Below are 22,799 nucleotides of genomic sequence, written 5' to 3'. Positions count from 1 at the left end.
ATTGTCTCCCTTGTCTCTGTTTGGTCTAATTATCAAAACCCCACAGTTCAAGAGCCCTTAAGCCCTCCCTGAAGCATGAGGGGGTACCACGGGCAAGAAATTTTTTGAAAGTGGAGTTCTGAGGTATTGTTAAAACAAAACTATTTTTTTTCCTCCATCTTTTGAATAGTGCTTTTTAGCACAAAGCATAATACCCAAGGGCTTTAATCTAAATGCCCAAAGACCCAGGACTTCACTGGGGTTTATATCCATCCAGGCAGGAACAGCAACATGCTCATGGTGGAGGTCTGGGGCTGTTTAGTTGTTGGGTCCAGCTGCAGCTCCACCTTTATCCAGCTGCAAGCCTGTGGTGTCTCTTCCCTGCAGCTGTATGACTTTGCAGCCTCAGAGGAAGCACCGTGTGCCGTGGCTTTCCACCCCACCTGGAAGATCCTGGCCTGTGGGTTTGACAGTGGGACTGTGCGGACCTTCAGCTTGGCCGCCTCCAATCTCCTGCTGGAGCACAAGTGAGCGTTTGGAGTGGGAACTGTGCTGGGTCTAACTGGGTGTCCTGGTGATGGAAGAGAGGCACAGGGATGGTCATGGAGCTTGACAACCCTCAGGTCCCAGCTGGGTGGGTTTTGGGCAGAGGCTGTGCCGAGGCTCTGGGTGGTGAAAGCCTGACCTGTGCAGGCCATGAGGGCTTTCTTTGTGACTTCCTGGGGGAGAGCAGTAGGAAAGAGCTTGTCCTAGAGGGCAGCTGAGCAGAGAGCCCTTGCAAGCCTTGGTGCAGAAAGCAGAGGATGCTCCAAAGGGAAAAGGGAGCAGGTTCCATCCAGGCTGGAGCACTGCTCGGTTGTCCAATAAACTGGAATGTTGGTTGTCCTGGGCTGCTGCGGGTGTGAGCACGGTGGGGTCTGGCCCTGTCCCTGATTATTTTGTTCTGGGTTCTTCATGTTGCACTCGATGTCACTGCTGTTTCCTCTGTCTCTGATTTTCTCCTCCCTTTATCTGTGTTTTCTGCCTTCCAGGCAGCACCGCACTGCCATCACCGGGCTGACCTTCTCTCCAGATGGCAATTTCATGTTCAGCTCCTGTTTGCAGGGCACTCTGGCTCTGTACAGGTGTGTGGCGCAGAAAAGCCACGTCCTGAGGGTCCTGGGTAAGACTCTGGGATTGGGAATTGCCTTTCTTCTTTCTTTTATTATCACAGACACCAAAGCCAAACCACACTCAGTCTGCTCAGAGAGAGATTTCCCAATGAACCTGAGCTCTGTCATTTCCCCCTGTGCTGGGCATTGCTGAGTCACCTCCAATACTGGGGGCAGTTCTGGTGCCCTTGTGACAAGAAAGACCTTGGGGGGCTGGAGCGTGTCCATGGAAGACAACAGAGCTGGGGAAGGGGCTGGAGCAGCAGGAGCAGCTGAGGGAGCTGGGGGGGCTCAGCCTGGAGAAAAGGAGGCTCAGGGGGGACCTTCTGGCTCTGCAACTCCCTGACAGGAGGGGGAAGCTGGGGGGGGTTGTTGGGCTCTGCTCCCAGGGAACAAGGGACAGAACAAGAGAAAACAACCTCAAGGTGTGCCAGTGGAGGTTTAGATTGGATATTGGGAAATTTCTTCTCTGAAAGGGTGGTCAGACCCTGGCACAGGAGTCCCCATCCCTGGAGGGATTTAAAAGCTGTGTGACTGTGGCACTTGGGGACATGGGTTAGTGGTGGCATTGGCAGTGCTGGGGGAGCAGTTGAACTCTGATCTCAGAGGGCTCTTCCAACCAAGGCCAACCTGTGATTCTATGATTCTTAACGATTCTGTGATTTTATGATTCTATGATTTGTGTTTGTACCTTCTGTGTGAGCAAAACCCATTGAAAAAATCACTTCCCTACCTGTCTTGGTTCAAACCCTCTCAGCCTCCTTGGTGTAATCATTTCATGAATGTTCTGGAATCACAGAGATTTATTCATGCCCAAGCCCTGACTCTTTTCATTCGGTGCATGTGCAGTTTAATTTGTTTAAAGTGGATTTTTGCCCTAACCCTGCCTGCAGCAGAACTGCTCTATGCTGGTGGAGAGCTGGAGGCAAGTCAAGGGCCAGGCAGTTTGGAAAAATTAGTGTCACATTTAATATACACTTTGGAAATGAGCTGTGGCAGCACAAGCTTGGGCAGGGAAAGGGAGCTCTGCTTTTATACAGTGCAATATTTTATAAAGAGGAGGATCCTGCCCCAAGAATTGTGCAGGAGAAGGAACAGGGGCTCAGAGGGATCAGGGAGTTTGTCCAAAATCACCCAAGTTTGTGGTCAGTGCTGCAGCTGGGCCTTCATGTGTTGACTCTTCTCTGAAACTGTGTCACTGCCTGGTCACATTCCTAGGACAGAGAGTGGAATTTTGGTAGTGGAATAAATACAGAGAATTGCTGTGATTTCAGCCATTTTTAGACCTTTGGGTCTGTGCCCTCTGGACTGACATCAGTGTGGTGGGGTTCAGCCCTGACCTCATTCTGCTCAGGGTTCAGCCAACCAGGCTGCAGCTGAGATCTTGCATTCATAGCTCCATGTAACTTTAAAAAATAAGCTCTAAAACCAATTTTATTCCCTTGACTTTGTTCCACTCTCCTCGAAAACACCACACATTCAGTCAGGCAACAAGTTGTGCATCTAAACCTCGTGTTTTAGGTGCCCACTGCACACTTTGGTTGTGCAGATAAATTTTGTAGCATCTACAACACGGGCTGCTTCTTTCTCAGGCCAGAGCGTTAACCCAAAGCTGGTTCAGAGGAGAAGCTGCAGCTGCTGCCCAGCAGTGGCATCAGAGTGGGGGTGGGCTTTGCTCTTCTCTTCACTCTGCCTCGTGCTGTGTCCCCCAGGAAACGTGGTGGCCCGGGATGCTGGGAGCGGTTGGGATGCCCTGGTGGTCAGTGGGGACAGTCACCTCCTGGCCTTCGTGGGGCCCTCCAAGTATGTGGTGACCGTGATGGAGGCCTGTTCTCTTGATGAGGTACCAGGGGCTCCCTCCTTCCTGGGGAGGCTGGGGAGGGCAAATTCCATAGGCTGCATCAGTTGAGATGGGTCAGGGCATTGGGCACCAGAGCTGTTGGAGAGGGCCTTCCCTGCAGAGCAGGGAGTTCACAGTGAGGTTTGTTTTCCATTCTTAGAAATAACAAAGTCAAGGTTTCTTCTCCTCTGGCTTTATTCCCCTCTAGAAAGATAATTTGCAGAGGTGCTGTGTAGACTGTCAGTTCCCACCTCTCTCTGTGAGCTGCTCTCCTGGGCATTGCCTGAACCTGAAGCCCCTCATTAGGTGGGAAGGGTCTGGGGAGTTCTGTGGCCTTGTGTTAGGAGCATGTGAGCAATCCTGAGGCTCCCGCAGTGTTTGTTCATAGCTCCTTGTTTCACAGCTGCTGAGGGTGGACATCAGCATCCTTGACTTGCACAGCACTGTCTTGGACTCTGCAGTGAGGGTCTGCTTTGGTCCTGTGCCTCAAGGCGAGCTCCTGGTATCCACTTCTTCCAATAAAATCCTCGTGCTTGATGCAAAAACAGGACGACTGGTGCGAGAGGTAGGACACTGAAATTCATCCACTGAGCTCTCATGTGGGGTTTGGGCATTTCAGGTCCCTGTGGGAGGTTAAATGAGAGAAAAGCTCATCCTGGAGCTCACAGGCTTCGAAGAAACATGAGTGGGAAGCTTACAGTTATCCTCGTGTGCTTGGGCTCAGGATGAGCCTCAGCTTGTCCTTGTTTTCCATGCTGTCACACCCCTGTTCTCTTGCTGAAGTGTAAATAAGGGTATGAACTAACTCAGTTAAAGCTGCTGGTGCCTCTTCTTGTCCTCAGGTGTCCCCCATGCACAAGCTGACATGTTCTTCCTTTGCACTGAGCAGGGATGGCCAGTACCTGCTCACTGCTGGTGACAAGGTTATCAAAGTGTGGGACTATCGGATGCGCTTCGATATCAACTTCCAGGTACCACCCACAGAGGGAGGGAAGGGGTTGGTGTTGCATTTGTGAATCCCTGGAGAAAAGAGCAGCAAAAGGCATCTGATGCTTGGCCCAGTGTCTCTAGTCCCGGTTTGCCCAGCAGAGAAATGGAGCCCTGTTCCCACATTGTAATAACACCTGGCACTGGGCACAGGCTGGGGCAGCCAGACCCTGTGCAAAGGACAGGGGTGGGTGATACCTCTGTGTTAGGGGCAGGACCACACAGAGAAGAAAATGGCTCCCCCAGGACTTCCGGGGTAGCATAAGACTTTGTACTCTTCAGCTTTTGCTCCCCTTCCCAGATGAGTGTGTTCAAGGTTGATCAACCATAGGTGTGAGCACTGTAGGTGTGGTAGATCCTCTGCTGGATCTTGTGCTGAGGCCTGTAGACACTGGCCATGCAGGACAGAGAGTGCAGTAACCCCATACTGGCAGGACAGGTGTGGGGATGGGGAAGTTCAGGGTGTGCTTTCTCCAGGTGTACATCGGCCACTCGGAGCCCGTGCACCAGGTCGCCTTCACCCCGGACCAGCAGCACGTTGTCAGTGTTGGAGATGCCATCTTCCTCTGGGATTTCCTAGCTCCAGTTGGAGCAAGGTCACCCCCAGCCAGGTAAGTGCAGGTGTTGGGCACTGCCTTCCCTGCTTCCCCCTTTCCCCATCTTGGTGTAACACCAACCTCCTCACCTTTCCAGGGCTCGTTCCCCCACATCTGCTCGGCTGCCAGGACCAGGTGAGTTGTGCTGGTTGGCAGGTTGGCAGCTCTTCCAGAATGTAGGGCCTGGGGAGTTCGGTTCCTTCCCTCAAGGAAGGGTATTGGGGGCCAAAGCAGCTAATTAGCCCCGAAGGACAATCTCAAATTAATTAGCACCTCTCAGTCTGCCTAGGTGAGGATGTTCTGAGCAGAGTCACTCTGGATTTTCTGGTAGGTCTTTCAGCTTTTGTCTTCTGTCTTTTCCTGCCTCCATCTCCTCTGTTTTCTTTCTCCCTCAGTGTATCTCTCTCTGTCTGTCCCTCTCTTGAAAGACAGAGAAGTGGCTCCTCCTGTGTAGGAAGAAGCTGGAGAAATGAGCTTGGAGGCATCACCATCAATCCAGGAGGATGAGAGGAGCTAAGGGGTGAAGGAAGTTACACAAAGCCTTTTCTTTTCCCAGAAGGCAGCTCTGAGAAGCCAAAGGATGTCTCTGAGACCCTTAGGCAGACAGTGCCTCTTCCATTGCTGTCCTCACCCCCGTGTTTGGATATCAGCTCTGCCCAACAAGCAGGATATCAAGGTAAGAGGAACTGTTTGCAGGAAAGGGGAAAATTAACCTTGTTTTGGGAAAAACTCCTTGCCTAGTTTAGCAGCATTCTTGGAGCCATCCTTGCCCATGATCCCTTCCAGCAGATTGACAGACCAGTCTGCAGTTTGTTCCCCTAAGCTGGAAGAAGCCCAGAGGTGCTGGGATTCAGCACCCCTTTATCCTCTGCTCTCTTCCACACACTGAGCTGCTGGCACAGCTTCTCTGAGGGCTGTGGTAAACACCCTGTTGGCCATTCCCAGTAGGAATTGTCTGCTTTGCCCTCCACCCAAATGGCTGGACTGTTCCACAGAGCAGGGGAATGACACGGCCAGAAATCAAAGGGTCAGGCACACATGAAGGGGTCCTGAGGGACAGGGATGGCTCCATCTTCCCACTGATTTTTCTCTTCAGGTATTTTCTCTGAATTGGACAAAGAGGAGGAAGCAGGTCTGCCAGGCAGCAGCAGGATGGTGGCAAACAGAGACAGAGATGCCTCAATCTTTGTGGTGGAGTCAGACAGGAACAAGGAGCTTGTGAGGCCCAAAGTGAGGCAGGAGAGCCCAAGGTCTCCTGAAAAATCAACAAATGGTAAATCAGGGTTATTCCCAGCTTGTACAGAGCTTATCTCCTTCCTTGTGCACAGGCCTGCATGGCAGCTTGGTCTATCCCCAGAAAATGAAGGAAGGTCATCATTAATATGGTCCAGACACGTGCTCTGAGTTGTGATCTGGAGGGCAGCACCATGTTCCTCAGGGCTCTTCCTTTGGGCATGACCTACTGAGGGAAATCAGTATTGAGGGAAGCTCATGCTGGTCCCCAAAACTGCTTGTTTTCCTGGCTCTTTCCCTGCTTCTGCTTCTAGGCACACCAGAAGCCTCTCTTCAGCTTGGAGCCAGTATCATCTCTAAGTGGCATGTTCCATTAAATCCAGCTGCAATTAAAGCTCACAATGTCTCTATTAATAGCAGCACAGCCTCGAAGCTGCAGCAGAGCATGGCAACCTGCCAGGAGCAGCAGCTGCCTGTGCTCATTCCTGGCAGGACCTGTTGGAAAAGCTTCAGCATAAAACTGTGCCTCTGATGCTCCTTTGAAGTCCTCTTTGGGTCTGTGGGGCTTGTGGTTCCAGAGTGATACCCAGAGCACGTGGCGTGGGTGCCCTTAGGATTTTTGCAGTGTAGGGAACAGCTGGAGCTGTGTCAGGGCAGGGTCAGGTTGGATCTCAGGAAAAGGTTCTTCCCCCAGAGGGTGGTTGGGCACTGACCAGGCTCCCCAGGGCAGTGGGCACAGCCCTAAGGCTGCCAGAGCTCAAGGAGCATTTGGACAACGCTGTCAGGGACATGGTGGGATTGTTGGGGTGTCTGTGCAGGGCCAGGGGTTGGATTTGATGATCCCTGTGGGTCCCTTCAAACCCAGGATATTTTATGTGTGACACTGCAGTCTGATTTTTGCCTCGTGTGTGTGCACCATACACAGCACCTGAATGGACAGCAAGCCACAGCCTGGGTGCTGCTCCCAAGCCACTCCCAGGAGCAGCATCCCATAGGTACCTTTTTCTTCTTTGCATGGCAGAAGCCAGGAAGGGAACCAAAACTCCCAAGTCCCAGTGCTCCATCCGCCCGGATTCCTACCGGCACTTCACTCCTCGCTTCAAGGCATCGGTGCTGCCCCAGGTGAGAGCTGTGCCTGGGCTGGTTACCTGGTAAAGAACAGGCATTTGGGGCCTGAGGTTTTCCAGATTGTTTCCATTTTCTTCTCTGTTTGAAAGCACTTTGGAAAATATACCCCTGGGCTGATGTTCAGTGAGAAATCCTAACATTAATTCCCTGTTCTCCTCTACATGCAGCTCTTTCCAGACTAGTAAAAAGTGAGTTGTGCTCAACTCTTTTTCTGTTCCCTGAATCTGCATACATTTTTATTCAAAAGGAATGGGAATGGCATGTGCTATTGAGAGTGAAAGACGAGTGAGCAATGGAATGATTCATCATGTTTGTGAGCAGCTGCGTTGGCAGAGCAGGCTGGAGAAGGCAAATCCAGAGAGTGTAGTGAGGAGAGACAGCACAGCTCCTGCTCTGTTAACAAACACAGCAGGAATAAAACAGAAACTTAGCTCAGCCTTTCCCTAAGCTGTGCTGTTAAGTGCTGGGAGAAGAACTACATCCAGCTTGCCCCCTCAGTTGTCCTCCCACCTGGCAGCATTTTTTCCTCCAGTTCTCTTCCTATTGAAATATCTACACATCCAAGCCAGCAAAACCCATGGAACTCTTTCCCAGTGGGATTAGCAGCTGCTCCTTGGCTGGGCACTTGCTGCCAGCCTGTTCTGTGCCCCATCTGGAAGCATCTGTGCCTGGCTGTGCTGGGGCAGTATTTCTTTTGGACATAGAATTGTACCCTCCAAGATTCATCAGTTATGGAATTGTGTGAGGATTGGTATGAATCTGTGTGGGATGTGTGTGTGAGGATGTGTGTGTGTTTGCATACTCACTTTTTCCTACATGGGTGCTGATGCACCTGCCCAGGCCATACTTCTAGAGCTTATTTTAAGCCAGTGTCTGTTTTTCTTGCAGAGTTTCCTGTCTCCTCCAGCAGGCAGCGAGGTCTTGAAGCTGAAAGCAGTGATCGGCTACAATGGAAATGGCAGAGGGAACATGGTGTGGAACCCAGATACAGGTACACTGGGAATGCTCTAAGGGGGTGGGATGTGTTACCCAGAGTGGTTGTGGCTATCCCATCCCTGGAAGTGTCCAAGGCCAGGTTGGATGGGGTTTCGAGCAACCTGGGCTAGTGGAAGGTGTCCCTGCCCATGGCAGGGGGTGGCATGAGATGAGCTTTAAGGTCCCTTCCAACCCAAACCATTCTGGGATTCTGTTATCATTCTAGGAGTGTGTACTGAACAGAGTTATGATCTTCTGGCTGTTGGGATCTTTGCTTGAACACAGGGGTTCTTTGTGTTGATAAAATCCAATAACTCTTTGCTGTTGGTGAGCATTAGTTAGTGGGGCAGACTTGGGCTGCAGTTGTTGGGTGGAGAGAACAGGAGGAAAGCTCACAGAGCCCATTCTGCCTCCTTTCTCCAGCTGGAGCGATGCTTTGCTCAGGTTAGGGGAAGTGAGATCTTGTCCCACTCCCAACCTGACGCTGACAAGCCGTGTAGAAGAGTCAGCTTTTACGTATTAATGAATCATAGAATTTTCCATGTAGGCTGTGGTGGGGGCTGGATGTGCAGCCTTTCCATGAAAACATCCCCTCTCCTCCTCTGCTAGGCTTCTTCGCCTACTCCTGTGGCTGCGTCATCGTGGTTGAAGACCTGCACTCGGGGTCCCAGAACCACTGGCTGGGCCACGCTGAGGAGATCTCCACACTCGCCCTCAGCCACGACGCCCAGGTATGAGGGCCTGCTGCTGCCCAGGGCTGGGGGCTATCCCTGTCACTGTGGGCCAAAGGGATGTCACAGACTACAATCCCATTTGTCAGTTCTTCCTGCTGCCTGGAGGCTGTGGAAATCATTTTGGAGCGTAGTTATCTGTTGTGTTGGCTCAGCGTGGCAGTGCCTCACCTCAGGGAGGGGCTGGAGTGTGTCCAGAGAAGGGAACAGAGCTGTGGAAGGGGCTGGAGGGTCAGACACATGAGGCAAGACTGAAGGAGCTGGGGGAGCTCAGCCTGGAGAAAAGGAGGCTCAGCAGGGACTTTCTCACTCTCTCCAGCTCCCTGGCAGGAGGGGGAAGCCAGGTGGGGATCAGGCTCTGCTCTCAGGGAACAAGGGACAGGACAAGAAGAAATGGCCTCAAGCTGTGCCAGGGGAGGGTCAGGAGGAATTTCTTCCTGGAAAGGGTGGTCAGGCATTGGAAGGAACCGCCCAGGAAGGTGGTGGATTCCCCACCCCTGGAGGTGTCCAAGGAACGGCTGGATGTGGCACTCCAAGCTCTGGGCTGGGCGACAAGGTGGGGATCGGGCACAGGTTGGACTCGATGACCTTGTGATTCTGTAAAGGCTGCTCCCCTCCTCTGGGTGATGCTGCCATTCCCTCCTGCCACCAAACTGAATGGTTGTTCTCACAGAATTCTCCATCTGGCAACCATACCACTTTAATTTGGGACTAAGATTGCTAAGACTCGTTAATGAGTATTCTCTAATTACTTGCTGAGGTCTTAGTGACAATACATTGTTCTGTTAGGTTCTTGCCTCTGCCTCAGGGAAGAAGGATGGAGACTCCCACTGTCAGATCTGCATCTGGAGCATCCCAGATGGGGCCTGCACAGCAGAGCTCTTCCACCATGAGACACAAGTACAAGCCATGGCATTCTCTCGGGATGACAAATTCCTTGTCACCATAGGTGAGCACACCTGTAACACCAGGTGTGGGTGCAGGGGTGCACCCTGGAGCAGACAGCTCATGGGAGAGAGGTGCTGGAAGCACTAAATACCTGCCAGATGGGTGTGAGGCTCGTGGGGATGAAGCTGTTTTGTGGTATCCTTGGGACAGCAGGTAAAGCTGCACTTTCCTCTCCTGACTCACTAGTGCTCCTTAAACCCTCCATAAAAAAATGGTTTGTGGTTACTATATTTACTGTTCAAAGGGAAGAGCCTTCTTCTGGACTTGTTATTGCTGCTTAGGTGGAATTGGATAGATGTAGCAAGGCTTCCAACTGTGAGCCTCCTGCCAGGCAGCCATGCCAGCACAGGATGGACACTCAAGCTGTCTGTTTTGTTTAGGCAGGGGACATTTAAAGGACAACATGCAACTAGTAAGCCCTTGTTTTGAATGAGAGGGGACCTGTGGAGCAGGCAATGCACTTGCTGTGGGCTGGTGAGCCCACCCTTGGAAAAAAAAAGTAGGCTTTGCTGGAGAGAAAGAGAGCTGTGTGCTCTCCATGGAGCATCAGGGCAGAGGAGCCCTCCTCTTCCAGCTCCAGACTGGGCTGCAGGGAGAGAAAAGCTGAAAGTCTCCACTGGGCTTGTGGAGCCTGGGAAAGGCAGCAGGAGAGTGCTGTCCTCCAGAGCTGTCTGGGAGCTGGGGAATTTGCCATCACTGAGGCCAGTGCCTTCTGCTCCCACCCAACTACAGTGTCTTCCACTAAGGTCAGCTCCCACCTCACCTGTGACCTTGGCAAAGGTGACATCCCTTTCCTATTCAATACCAGGTTAGCCCTGAGTGCCCAGTGTCACTGGAGGGTTTGTTTGGGTGTGCAGTGACTCCCAAGGATGTAGAAGCAGCAGAAAGGTTGCTGTGCCTGCTGCAATCCCAGGCACCAGCTGCACACCCCACTGCCAGGACAGGTCTGCTGCAACCTCCAGCATGGAGTGCTGGGCCAGTTCTGTCTGTCCTTAACTCAGTCAAGGATCTTTCGTGTCATGCAGCTTTTGCTGAGCACATGAGGAGTTGTGTCCATGCCTGGAGCAGTGTTTGGGACAGTTGTGTGTGAACAGCTGGATGGGGAAGTGACACAGGCAATGTGTGTGTGCAGTGTGGATGCTTTTGAGCATCTCAAGGCTGCAGAATTCCTCCTATTTTTCACATTCTCCTTAGGGGACTACAGTGACCAGACCATTGCTTTGTGGAGCACCTACACTTACCAGCTCCTCCTGTCCACTTGTGTCTCGGAGCCAGTTCATGACGTGGCTTTCAGCCCTGTGTCTCACCAAGACCTAGCCTGTGTGGGGAGAGGAGCTGTGATGTTTTGGCTGCTGGAGCAGCAGGGAGCTGCTGTCAACCTCAAGGTAAACCTCCGTTTTACATTTCAAAATTTATTTTTAGCATCTCTGCCCCCACAGCTCTGTGAGAGCTGAGGATTTCTTGTGACTTCGGCTGTCCATGAGAGCCTTTTGGTTGTATTTGAGACATGAACTGCATGAATTGAGGGGAGGAAGAGGGTTTCTTTCCTGATGTAGGTGAGAACCATATTTTCTTTGACATGCCTGTTTTTTGTGCTCTGGCAGGTTCATCAGGCCCCTGCCCCGGATGTGTTGGGGCTGGTGGAGCTCACATCTCTCTGTTATGGCACTGACACTCTTCTTTACAGTGGGACCAACTCAGGCCAGATCTGTGTGTGGGACACTGAGACCAGTTGCTGCTTCATGACATGGGAGGCTGACGAGGGCGAGATCGGTGGGTGCTGAGTCAGGAGGGTCAGGGAATGTGGGGGGAACGAAGAGCCGTGAGCTGGCCCAGCTCTGCTTTCAGCTGCAAGATGTGTGGGTGGCAATGGATCTGTGACCTGGGTTTCCTTGGGGTCCTGGGTTCCCTGGGGGGTTCACCTCGTTATATCATAGAATCATTAAGGTTGCAAAAGGTCTTTAAGATCATCGAGTCCAACCATTAACCCAGCATTGACCCATGTCCCTAAACACCACATCCACATGCTTTTTGAGCACTTCATGGGACCATGATTCCACCACTGCCCTGTTCCAAAGCTCCTACAGACCCCTAGTCTGTAAAACACTGGGTATTGGCTGTAGAACCCCCCTACTTTTCCTGCTGGAGTGCATCAGTGGCCTGGCTGTCAGGGGCACGGTTGGGGTGCTGGTTGAGAGCAGTGGATATTCACGGGTGCCCCATCCCCCTGTGCCCCCCAGGGGTGCTGCTGTGTCGGCACGACAGGCTGGTGAGCGGCAGCAACGCGAAGCGCATCCGCCTGTGGGCAGTGGGCAGCGTGCAGGAGCTGAGGCTGAAAGGGCCTGATGCCAGGTAGGCGGTCGTGGCCCCTCACCTGGCAGCTCCCAGGACCTGTCTCAGAGGTGGCTCTTCACAGACAGACGTCGCCCTGCTCCTGAGCTCTTCATCCTTAGCTTTTCCTCTCCACCCCGCGGCTGCTGATTCTTTCTCTCTGGATCTTTTGACTGAATTTTTGCCACAGGTAGCTGAACCCTCTTAATACTGGAAGTGGGTGGAGATTATCATGCCTGAAATTTGTGTCAGTGGTTTGTAGGAATTCCTTTAGGAGAATTAGGGAAAATACATTGCCTTTGTTTCTTCTCTCACACTATTGCACCCTTCATTTTCTTTCTTCCCTATAAAAGATGGTTGCAGTGCAAATCACAGAATCATGGAATGGTTTGGGTTGGAAGACCATCCCATTCCAACCTCCTGCCATGGGCAGGGACACCTTCCACTAGCCCAGGTTGCTCCAAGCCTCATCCAACCTGGCCTTGGACACTTCCAGGGATGGGGCAGCCACAGCTTCTCTGGGCAACCTGTGCCAGGGCCTCACCACCCTCACAGGGAGGAATTCCTTCCCAATATTCCATCTAACCCTGCCCTCTGGCAGTGGGAAGCCATTGCCCCCTTGTCCTGTCACTCCATGCCCTTGTCCAAAGTCCCTCTCCAGCTCTCTTGGAGGCCCTTTATGCCCCAGGAGATTTCCCCAGAGCCTTCTCTTCTCCAGGCTGAACTCCCCCAGCTCTCCCAATGAGAGTCACTGATCCGTAGACAGGGGTCCTTCATTGAACTGGGCTCACTAAGTAATTGCATTTAAAGGAGGCAGAATGGCTGTTCCAACACCTGAGCCAGTCCTTCTCCCGTCCTCCTTTCCTCCAGGTCCAGCTCAGTCCTGCTGGAGCATGAGATCACCCTGGATGGGACGATCGTCAGCGCAGCCTTCGATGACTCCCTGGAAATGGGCATTGTGGGCACCACAGCAGGAACCCTGTGGTACATCAACTGGCTGGAGAGCACGAGCATCCGGCTCATCAGCGGCCACAAGAGCAAGGTCAGAGGGGCTGGGCCAGCTTTGAATTTTGCTGTTGCTTTGGGGCGTCTTTATGCTACAGGAAAAAGTGTTCAAATGGTAGAAGAGAAGGAATTTTACGTTGACCTGTGGTGCACAGTGCCTGGTCCTACCTCTGGGGTTAGGTTTGTTAACCCCTTTGGGGTTAGGTTTATTAAGTGTTTGGGGCTAGGTTTCCTGTTTTCCATGACAAGCCCAGCTGTCATAGAATCATAGAATTTTAAAGGTTGGAAAAGACCTCTGCGATCATCAAGTCCAGCTGTCAATCCAGCACCACCACCATGTTCACCATTAAACCAGGTCTTCAGGTGTCACATCCACACATCTTTTGAACACCTCCAGGGATGGTGACTCCACCACTGCCCTGGGCAGCCTGTTCCAGTGCTTTGCAACTCTATCAATGAAGAAATACTTCCTAATATCCAATCTAAACCTTCCCTGGTGCTACTTGAAGCCGTTTCCTCTCGTCCTGTCAGCCCACAATTTAAACCCAAAACCAAAGCATCCACCTTCCTTTATGTTCCGTCTTGTCTGATGTCTCCTTAGAGTGGATAGAGGGGCAGAGGAGCTGATGTGCTCTGGGCTGTGGCACCTGTAGAGCCCCTGTTGCCCACCTTGTTCCTGGTGCAGGTGACCGAGGTGTGCTTCAGTCCTGACGAGTCTCACTGTGCCACGTGTGGGGAGGATGGCAGCGTGAGGGTCTGGGCTTTGAGCAGCACAGAGCTGGTGGTCCAGTTCCAGGTGCTCAACCAGGTAAATGTTTGTGGTGCATCAGTCCCTTCCTCTTGGCACAGGGAGGTATCCACTGTGTCATCTCTGGTTCCTTCGCAGAGCTGCCAGTGCCTGGCCTGGAAGCCTCGTCCCGTCGGGCTGTGGGGAGCTGAGAGCCAGCACGTGGTGGCAGGATACAGTGATGGCACCATCCGTGTGTTCAGTGTTTCCAGGACAGAGATGGAGCTGAAAATGCACCCCCACAGCGCTGCACTGACAGCAATCACCTACTCCACGGACGGTGAGACTGCCCAAGGTCACAGCAGGGACATGTGGCCTCGGGGAATGTGGCTTGGTGCTGCCTGGGTTACCCTGACCTCCAGCTGCTCTGTGTCCTGGCCACCTGCCCAAAACCCTGGGGCCAGGGAGAGCCACAGAACTCGTCTCAGTGAGTTTTGGTGGCTCTGCAGCTGAGCATGTGGTAAATAGGAGATGGGAGGTGTATTGGCAATGGGATAACAAAGGGGTTTGGGTACCACAAACCCTTTTGTGCCCTCCTGCTTATGATCTACCATGGCTCTTCTTCAGCGTGGAGGTTTAATGGGTGTCTGAGACATCTCATCTTACCCAGCCCTTGACTGGGATGTTCTCAGCCTTTCACAGTGTTTTGGGACACCAATATCCCATGATCTTGGACCTTTCTCCTCTTGGCTATTCTTCTCAAGGGTCCCATTCTTTTGTCTCCTTTCAGGAGAAATGATCTTATCAGGGGGCAAGGACGGGCTGGTGGCTGTGAGCAGCCCTCGCACTGGAATGACCATCCATGTCGTGGCTGACCACAAAGGCTCCCCCATCACTGTTCTCCAGTGCACCAGGAAGCAGGTGAGACCCCAGGAGCAAGTCCTCCTGTGTCACTGCACAGCTGTGGGAAGCAGCATGGTCAGTGTTTGCTTCCTTGTCCCTTGTTTTTCCTCTTCAGGCCCCCCTCCCCTCCAGTAACATCTGGTCAGTTTTTCCAGGGATATATCCAGTGGAGTAAAGCTGCAGGCATTGCAGGTGCAGCCTGTGCCTGCGGGTGGCAGGACCTTTAGTGGCAGCAGTTGACACACAGGTGTGATGTGGGCCTGTGCCACAGGCTCTCAGAGAGCAGCACCCCTGAGAGCAGCCCAGGCTGGGAGCTTGCAGCCCCTGTGCCCCCCAAAAAAGGCTCCTGGGCAGCCTGGCCTCCTGTACCATTCCTCTGAGGAGCTGGGAAGACTTGTTTGTGCACCAGTGGGATGGTTTTAGCACCTCCTTTGTCTTCTTCTTCATGAAGAGGTTTTTTCCTTTGTGCAGCAGAAATGGGAATAATTTTCCCTGAGTTCTCAGGCTTTCCAGTCATCCATGCTGTAAGGCTGCATTCCCTGGTAATTTAGACCGAGGAGATCCTGCTTGGTTCCAGGTGAAGGATGTTGTTAGGGGACACATGGTATTGAAAAGGACTTCCCTGGGAGATGTGCAGATCCAGACATTGTCCCAGGGAAGAGAACTGTGTTGTTCAGGCCAGGGTTTGGGTTGGAAGGGACCTGAAAGATCATCCAGTTCCACCCCCCCACTACGGGTAGGGACACCTTCCGCTGTCCCAGGTTGCTCCAAGCCCCATCCAACCTGGCCTTGGACACTTCCAGGGAGCAGGCAGCCACAAACAGGTTAATCCTGGCGTTGATCCCCTAAACACAAGACCCGTGTTCCCACAAGCTCCTGCCCCACTCTCTGGTGTCACCTTCCTTTGCAGCCTCTGTGCCTCCAGAGTCCCAGTGTTGTGTTTGTGTTCCCTAGTACCACGACTTCGGGGTGGAAGGGGGTGAGCTCTGGCTGGCCACGAGCTCGGACCGCCGGGTCAGCGTCTGGGCCTCCGACTGGCTCCAGGACAAGTGTGAGCTCCTCGACTGGCTCAGCTTCCCAGCTCCTGCCGACCCTGAGGTGAGCCTGGCTCCTGCCAGCCCCTGCCTGCTCCTGGCGTGGGGCTTGGCACCAGCAGAGATAGAGGAGGGATGCACAGGGCTCTGACAGAGAGAGTGTGCTTAGGAATGTCATCTCTGTTAGTTCTGCTCACAGAGTTATCTTGTTAACAAACCTTCTTGTGTGTGGAAAGCAATTGTAGCAGTACCAAACTGCCCCAAGCACTGACTTTTAAGCATGAGGAGCCCAAAATGGCACCTGCAAAGAGCTGACGCCCCTGTGCCAGCAAACCAGAGCACAGGCAGCCGTGAGCACAGTGTGCAGGAGAGAGAGCTAATTAGGAACGTGCTGCTAACTCTGACACTCTTGAGGAGCATGAATATTCCAAGCCAGGAGCACCATGATGGGTTCACAGAGCCAAGTACTCAGCCCTGTGTGTCTGTGCTGCTTGGCAGAAGCCTCTGGCTCCAACCCAGGGTGAGGTTTGGGCAGCAGGACACCTGCTAGAAAGGGAGGAAGGATCTGTGTTGGAGAGGATATGGAGATGGCCCCTGGTCCAGGTGAGACTGGCAGGCAGAAGGGAGCTTCCACACAGCAGCTGGGTTCTGTCAATGTTTCTTCTGTTTCTTTCCAAAACGTTGGATTTCCTCTGGAAGGAAACTCACTACAGCTCTCCCCAGAGTGAGAAGGATTAATCTTGTATCTTCTACTCAAGATCTGTCTTCTGGGCTCTATTTTCTTGTGTTAAACCAATCTATAACCCAATCCCACCTTCAAGCCCCTGCAGCAACATCTCAGTAGAAATTCAACCTGCTGGACCCTCATATCTCCTGCTCGTCTGACACTAAACAATTTGCTTCAGGTTTTCATGGCAGTGTGTGGGTGCTCCTTGCTTTCCATGAGATGGGAATGCAAGAGGGAGGAAACAGCCTCCATCACATTAACTTCCCACTGCTCAGATACTCAGAGCCCTGAAGTTCCTCCATGCTCTCCTTTTGTCCCCATTGTATTGGGTCAAGATGGAGAATCCAGACTTTTCTTGCCTTTGGTCTCCCTCACCAGGGTCTCGACCTCCCTCCCAGCCTGGCTGCGTTCTGCCCTTGGGAACAAGATGTCCTGGTCTATGTGGGGTTTGGGGTGCAGGAGGAAGCCTTGTTCTACAATCTGCGCAAGAAGCAGGTACCTGTGCCCTGCCCCGGGGCCGGGGGGAGGCAGTGCTGCCCTGTGTTAACCCCTGTCACAGGGGTGGGCTGGGCTCAGGGAACAGCTTGTCATCTTGGAAACTCCCGGGGGAGCAGCAGAGCCCTGCCCCTGCCTCGGGCTGTGTCCGGGCAGGCAGCCAGTCCCTGATCCCACTGCAGGGGAAGGCGGCTGCCTCCAGGAGCACTGGTGCTCTCCACGTTGCTGAGCCATCTCCTGGATGCCTGGGGCAGGTTTCCAAGCTCGAGAGATGCTGTGCACCTTCAGCCTCCCATTACCCCCCTAATGACTCGCTGCACAGCTCTGGGCTGTCCCTTCCCCCTTGTAAGGAGTTGGTGTTTCTCTTGCTGGATGCAGGTGGTCAGGAGAGTCTCCTTGCCAGCCTTTGCCACCTCGCTCAGCCTGTCCCCGGCCGCACCCTTCATGGCCCTCGGCTTCCACGGTGAGTGCTGGGGCTGCCTGGGCCCCTCCACGGGGAGGAGTCTCCCCTTCTACTGTGAGGGGGGGAACAAGGGTCCTTGTTCCATAAAATGAGACACATGCACACACACCATATCCTCAAACCCTGGGAGCTACGGTCCAGGGCAAGGAGAAACCTCCGGGAGACTCCTAGGTCAGAAATGAGATGCATGAGCTCAGTCCTGCTTGTCCAGGGGCAGGATTTGTCACTGGAATGACTTCCCGGGGTTATGTGCTGCAGCCCAGGAGGCAGCAGGGACCTTCCCATGGCAGAGGACAGTCAGGACCCTGCTCCTGACAAGGGCACCTCGTGCCTGGAGTGGTTTGGATCTGCCTGTCCCGTGTCACTCAGCTCAGCAACTCCCAGCTCAGCAGCAGGGAGGGAGCCTGGGGGGTGAGCAGGAACGGTGTTCCTGGCAGGGACAAGTCTGGAGAGGGTCCAAGTGTGACAGGGAAGGGTGGCCCTCGCAGGGAAGAGCCCCAGGGAGCGGGTTTGTGAGTGGCCGGGAGCAGTCCAAGCCCCCAGCCCGGCCCTGACCCTCCTCTCGCAGCTCGGCTGCTGCGGCTGCAGCCGTGCCCGGCTGGGGACCCGCAGGACTACGCCGGCCATGACGACACCGTCCACCTCTGCCGCTTCGCGCCCTCCGGCCGCCGCCTCCTCACGGCCTCGCACAGCGCCGTGCTCGTGTGGGAACTGACGGGCAGCTGAGCCGGGCGGGCCTTGGACTGGCGGCGCTTCTCCAGCGGGGACAGAGCCCGGGGGGGCCCGGCCCCGGCTCCCGGCACAGGCCCCGGCTCCGGCCCCAACCAGGGCTCAACTACCGTCCCCACAGCTGCAGGGCCCGGCGGCGGCGGCGGGCCGGCCCCGTCTGGCCCCAGGATGTTTCTCACGACCCCGTTCGCCGTTTGTTGTCGTTAAATGTTTTGCTTTCGTTAATAAACCATCGACAGACGAACCCTGGAGGTCTCAGCGTGTTGCCCTCGCCAGGGGGCGCTGTGGTGCCCCGCGCCGCTCTGCGCCGCCGCTCGGTGGTGCGGCCGGAAGTGGGGGGGGGGAGACAGGGAGGCGGCGGTGCCGCCATGAAACGGGACGTGCGGATCCTCCTGCTCGGGGAGGGTGAGGGGGGTTCTGAGGGGCCGGGCGGGGGTCGGACCCGCCTGTGAAGGGAGAGTGAGGGGGGTCCTGAGGGGCCGGGGGGGATCAGATCCTCCTGTGAAGGGAGAGTGAGGGGGGTCCCGAGGGGTCCCGGGGCTACGGTGGGGCGGGTCCTCCTGTTCGGGGTGGCCGAGGGGGCACGGGGGTCCCGGGCAGGCCGAAGGTACAGGGGATCCCCCCAGTACCGGCAGGGCCGGAGGAGCGGCCGGGCTCGCCGGTGATCCCGGGCCCTGCGGGTGTCACGGTTACCAGCCCCGGCCCCGATCGTGGCTCCACTGCCGCTGTCCCCCCCAGGCTGTGCCGTACCGGTGCTAATGTCAACGTCCTCCCTTTATTTCCTAGCCCAGGTGGGGAAGACGTCCCTGATCATGGCCCTGGTGGGCGAGGAGTTTCCTGAAGAGGTGAGCGGGGAGGGGACGCACAGACACACACCCCTCCGGGTGGACCAGCTCTGTCCCCAGTGCCACCGGCCGGGGGTCGGGTTGTCTGGGGGTGCTCACAGCTCTGGGCTGTGACAGCCGTGGGAATCACAGCAATCGCCACTAAAGCTCAGGTGAGGTCGGTGAGGACCACACAGAGCTCCAGCTGAGGTGCTGTTTTCCTGTTTGTGCTCTGATGTGGAGCTCTCTCTGCCCTCAGGAGAGTGTTGGTACCTCCCAGGCTTGCTGCTGCTGGGGGTCTCCGTGTTGTGGCCACCAGTACAGCAGGGCCCAGCCTTCCTCCCAAATCCAGCCTGGCACTGGCACAGAGCCCTCGGAAGGGGCCAAGCCACATTCCCCGCCCCTCTGTACCCATCTGGAGCTGGGTTTGGTGCTCTGAGCCAGGCCAGCTGCCAGCAGCAGATCCATCCTTCCCCTCGGAGCCTCCAGCAGGGCAGCTCGTTGTCCCAGCACAGCTGGGATGGGAAAATGGGATCAGTCTGTCTGGGCACATTCTCCCTGAGTCATCAGCTAGCTTCTCCCACTGCCTACAAGCAGCTGGTGCCCTGCATGGTCTTGTGCTGGGAAGCATCAGCTCAGGGGTTTGGGGGGACCAGCCCTGTGGCCCGTCCCCTGCTGCCAGCCCAGCCCAGCCCAGCCCAGTCAGCTCAGCACTGAGCCCAGACAGCTGGGGAGTGCCCAGGGAGTGCCCAGGTCTTATCTCTGGCTGCCCAGGGCTTATCTCTGGAGCCCGAGGCCATGGCTGAGGGAGGCCAGGCCGGGCAGGGGTGGCTGTGGCTGAGGGAGGCTGGGCCTGGTGGGCACGTGGAGGTTCCACCTCAGGGACACGGGCTGCGTGAGGGATGGGGTGCAGGGAGCTGCTGCAGCCCAGTGGGCCAAAAGCCATCCATGATCCATAGCTCATCCCACCCTGGCAGAGCGGGTGCTGGGCAGTGCCCATGTTGGGGTGTAACGTCCCTTGTCACCCGTGCTCCCAGCTGGCTGTCGCCTGGCATGGCTGGCTGGACAGCTGTGCTGGCTTTGCAGGTGCCCCCCCGGGCAGAGGAGATCACGATCCCGGCCGACGTCACCCCTGAGAAGGTCCCCACACACATAGTGGACTACTCAGGTAGGGCCCCATCCCACCTGGCTTTTCCCCTTCCCTGCCTGTCTGAGGGGACTGGGAAGGGGTCCTGCTGCCAGGACAGATGGTGACAGCTCTGTTCCCCTTTCAGAGGCAGAGCAGACAGAGGAAGAGCTGCAGGAGGAGATCTCCAAGGTGAGCGGGGCTGGCTGGGACAGGAGCCTGTGGTTCTGCAGCTCCCAAGGGGAGTGTGACTGCTTCCCTCCCCTCCCCGTTAGCCACCCAGGGGAGCCAGGCAGTTGGTTATCCGTGGATTAATGCTCTGGTTTGTTTAAAGGCTCGTTTAATCCTGCTCTGTCTTGTAAGCTGTTGTACGTGGCTTGTCCTGGCCCTCGGGGGAGCCTCCAGAAGGAGAGCAGTGGGGGGCAGGAGGAGGCTGCAGAGCAGATGATGTGCTCTCAGCCTGGGGATGTTCCTGACGGACTTGGAAGAGGGGAGAAGCAGTTGTTGAGCTTGGGCAAGACCCTCTGCTCCTGCATTAGATCCCTGTGGCTGCCTGATGAAGCAGTGGCACAGAGAAGTTAATTTGGGAACTGGAGCCCCTGGGGAGTGCTGGGCAGGGAGGGATGAGGAAGCCCTTGAAGCAGCCGTGGAGGAATAATTGAGTCGTCTGGCTGGGATGCACCCAGCTGCTCTTTGCCCTGGGATTAGCCTTGGCTCTGCAGAGACAAGGACCTTTTAATTGTGGATAATAAAACTGTCTCTCCCACGTGAACAAAGCTATTTAACCTCCCCATCCCGGTGGTTAAGCGCTGAGGAGGTGGGCATGGGGGTCCTGCCCCCTTCACCCAGACAGCAGGAGTACACAGAGGCTTTAAACAGCTCCAGGAAATCCTGCCTAAACCCTCATGTGTCCTCAGGATTAGCGCTAAACTCTCTCCTGAAAGGACCAGTGATCCCTCCTGTCTGCTTCCGACAAAGCCGGGGCACCGTCTGCGCGGGGTCGGAAGGGGAGGAGGGCACGGCCGCGGCTGTGGGAGGGGATCCGGGCGGGCCTGGGGGCGGCAGCTCCCGGGGCAGAGGAGCCGGCCTGTGCTCCCGGCAGCTGTGGGCTCATGTCAGGGGCTGTGTGTGAGGGGGGCTGTGTGTGAGGAGGGCTGTGTGTGAGGAGGGCTGTGTGTGAGGAGGGCTGTGTGTGAGGGGGGCTGTGTGTGAGGGGGGCTGTGTGTGAGGGGGGCTGTGTGTGAGGGGGGCTGTGTGTGAGGAGGGCTGTGTGTGTGGAGGGCTGTGTGTGAGGAGGGCTGTGTGTGAGGAGGGCTGTGTGTGAGGGGGGCTGTGTGTGAGGAGGGCTGTGTGTGAGGAGGGCTGTGTGTGAGGAGGGCTGTGTGTGTGAGAGGGGCTGTGTGTGTGAGAGGGGCTGTGTGTGTGAGGAGGGCTGTGTGTGTGAGGAGGGCTGTGTGTGAGGAGGGCTGTGTGTGAGGAGGGCTGTGTGTGAGGAGGGCTGTGTGTGAGGAGGGCTGTGTGTGAGGAGGGCTGTGTGTGAGGAGGGCTGTGTGTGAGGAGGGCTGTGTGTGAGGAGGGCTGTGTGTGTGAGGGGGGCTGTGTGTGTGAGGAGGGCTGTGTGTGTGGAGGGCTGTGTGTGAGGAGGGCTGTGTGTGTGGAGGGCTGTGTGTGAGGAGGGCTGTGTGTGAGGAGGGCTGTGTGTGTGTGAGGGGCTGTGTGTGTGAGAGGGGCTGTGTGTGTGAGGAAGGCTGTGTGTGTGGAGGGCTGTGTGTGGAGGGCTGTGTGTGGAGGGCTGTGTGTGGAGGGCTGTGTGTGGAGGGCTGTGTGTGGAGGGCTGTGTGTGGAGGGCTGTGTGTGGAGGGCTGTGTACGTGTCCACACTCACATGCACTCGGCCGCTGCAGCCGCATTTCCAGCATTCCCTGCTGCTGTGGGTGTGCCCAGGGACCCCCTCACCACCCTCTGCTGCTTCTCTTGCAGGCCAACGTGGTCTGTGTGGTGTACGATGTCACCAAGGAGGCCACCATCGACAAGGTAACAGGTGCCACTGCAGCCCTGCCTCGGCGGCAGAGCCGGAGGGGAAGGGGTTCCCAACACTGGGGTTTCCATGCTGCCCTTACATAGTGTGAGCACATACCAGCCCTGTGGGGGATTTGGGGTCTGAGACCCCTGCAGGCAGAGGCTGAGCACAGAACAAGCTTGCTCCCACACTGGTGGTTGTCCTCACAACAGGCTGATTGAATCCTTGCACTGGTATCCAGCATCCCTGGGTCTGCTCTGCCTGCTGGTGCGGGGGAATGCTGGGGAGCAGATGGCTGCAGGGCCCTGCTGTCTGCCTGGGATCTGCCTCTCCCTCCCCAGGCTGTGCTGACACCCTCTGCTCACCTTCCAGATTCGCACAAAGTGGATCCCCATGGTGAACGGGGGACTTGAAAAGGGATCCAGGTACTGTGTGTGGCATGATCTGTGGGTGCAGATTTGGGGGACTCGGGGGGCTGTGGGGAGCCCACCACCTTCCTGAGGGTGCTGAGACCAAACCAGCTTTGTGTTTTGATCCAGATCAGGTTGGACAGGGCTTGGAACAACCTGGGCTAGTGGAAGGTGTCCCTGCCCATGGCAGGGGGTGGAATGAGATGATCTTTGAGGTCCCTTACAGCCAAAACTATTCCATGACTGTGGCTTGTGGCTAGACCACTTGTAGCATAAGAACATGTGGGCTTTTCTCCCTCAGAGATCCAACTGAGGCAGGGGGCCACTGGAGAGGGATCCTTCTTTCCCCTTGATCTCTTCTCAGCCAGAGAAAGGAGGCTGCCAAGGGAATCTCTGAGCTGCAATCTGTATGTGGATCACTTAGGCAGAAGGCTGCTA

The 22,799-nt window shown here is 55.4% G+C and overlaps 1 protein-coding gene across 6 annotated transcripts in view; it reads left to right on the top strand.

The window, feature by feature from the left end:
• The window catches only part of LOC116794928 (mitochondrial Rho GTPase 2), a 46,265-nt gene that overhangs the window by 13,757 nt on the left and 9,709 nt on the right, over nucleotides 1–22,799 (top strand). The window contains exons 19-46 of one of the 6 annotated variants that reach the window (XM_032704140.1): nucleotides 367–506; nucleotides 1,011–1,141; nucleotides 2,843–2,973; nucleotides 3,374–3,535; nucleotides 3,813–3,941; nucleotides 4,435–4,568; nucleotides 4,651–4,688; nucleotides 5,110–5,229; nucleotides 5,650–5,826; nucleotides 6,808–6,908; nucleotides 7,803–7,905; nucleotides 8,499–8,620; nucleotides 9,410–9,569; nucleotides 10,763–10,953; nucleotides 11,173–11,341; nucleotides 11,809–11,920; nucleotides 12,770–12,941; nucleotides 13,590–13,712; nucleotides 13,791–13,971; nucleotides 14,422–14,552; nucleotides 15,489–15,632; nucleotides 16,674–16,790; nucleotides 17,169–17,253; nucleotides 18,769–18,827; nucleotides 19,893–19,974; nucleotides 20,081–20,124; nucleotides 21,912–21,965; nucleotides 22,324–22,376. In XM_032704140.1, coding sequence (XP_032560031.1) covers nucleotides 367–506; nucleotides 1,011–1,141; nucleotides 2,843–2,973; nucleotides 3,374–3,535; nucleotides 3,813–3,941; nucleotides 4,435–4,568; nucleotides 4,651–4,688; nucleotides 5,110–5,229; nucleotides 5,650–5,826; nucleotides 6,808–6,908; nucleotides 7,803–7,905; nucleotides 8,499–8,620; nucleotides 9,410–9,569; nucleotides 10,763–10,953; nucleotides 11,173–11,341; nucleotides 11,809–11,920; nucleotides 12,770–12,941; nucleotides 13,590–13,712; nucleotides 13,791–13,971; nucleotides 14,422–14,552; nucleotides 15,489–15,632; nucleotides 16,674–16,790; nucleotides 17,169–17,253; nucleotides 18,769–18,827; nucleotides 19,893–19,974; nucleotides 20,081–20,124; nucleotides 21,912–21,965; nucleotides 22,324–22,376 — 3,365 coding nt within the window. Of the gene's footprint in view, nucleotides 1–366; nucleotides 507–1,010; nucleotides 1,142–2,842; nucleotides 2,974–3,373; nucleotides 3,536–3,812; nucleotides 3,942–4,434; nucleotides 4,569–4,650; nucleotides 4,689–5,109; nucleotides 5,230–5,649; nucleotides 5,827–6,807; nucleotides 6,909–7,802; nucleotides 7,906–8,498; nucleotides 8,621–9,409; nucleotides 9,570–10,762; nucleotides 10,954–11,172; nucleotides 11,342–11,808; nucleotides 11,921–12,769; nucleotides 12,942–13,589; nucleotides 13,713–13,790; nucleotides 13,972–14,421; nucleotides 14,553–15,488; nucleotides 15,633–16,673; nucleotides 16,791–17,168; nucleotides 17,254–17,821; nucleotides 18,227–18,290; nucleotides 18,388–18,768; nucleotides 18,828–19,892; nucleotides 19,975–20,080; nucleotides 20,125–21,000; nucleotides 21,061–21,911; nucleotides 21,966–22,323; nucleotides 22,377–22,799 lie in introns of those variants that run through there. The other 5 variants (XM_032704133.1, XM_032704134.1, XM_032704135.1 and 2 more) reach the window with 5 other exon arrangements.

The sequence above is a fragment of the Chiroxiphia lanceolata genome, chromosome 16 (genome assembly GCF_009829145.1).
Source record: "Chiroxiphia lanceolata isolate bChiLan1 chromosome 16, bChiLan1.pri, whole genome shotgun sequence".
NCBI classification, from domain to species: domain Eukaryota; kingdom Metazoa; phylum Chordata; class Aves; order Passeriformes; family Pipridae; genus Chiroxiphia; species Chiroxiphia lanceolata.
The sequence above is the reverse complement of the archived record's forward strand: the minus strand, read 5'-3'. Positions and strand labels throughout refer to the sequence as shown.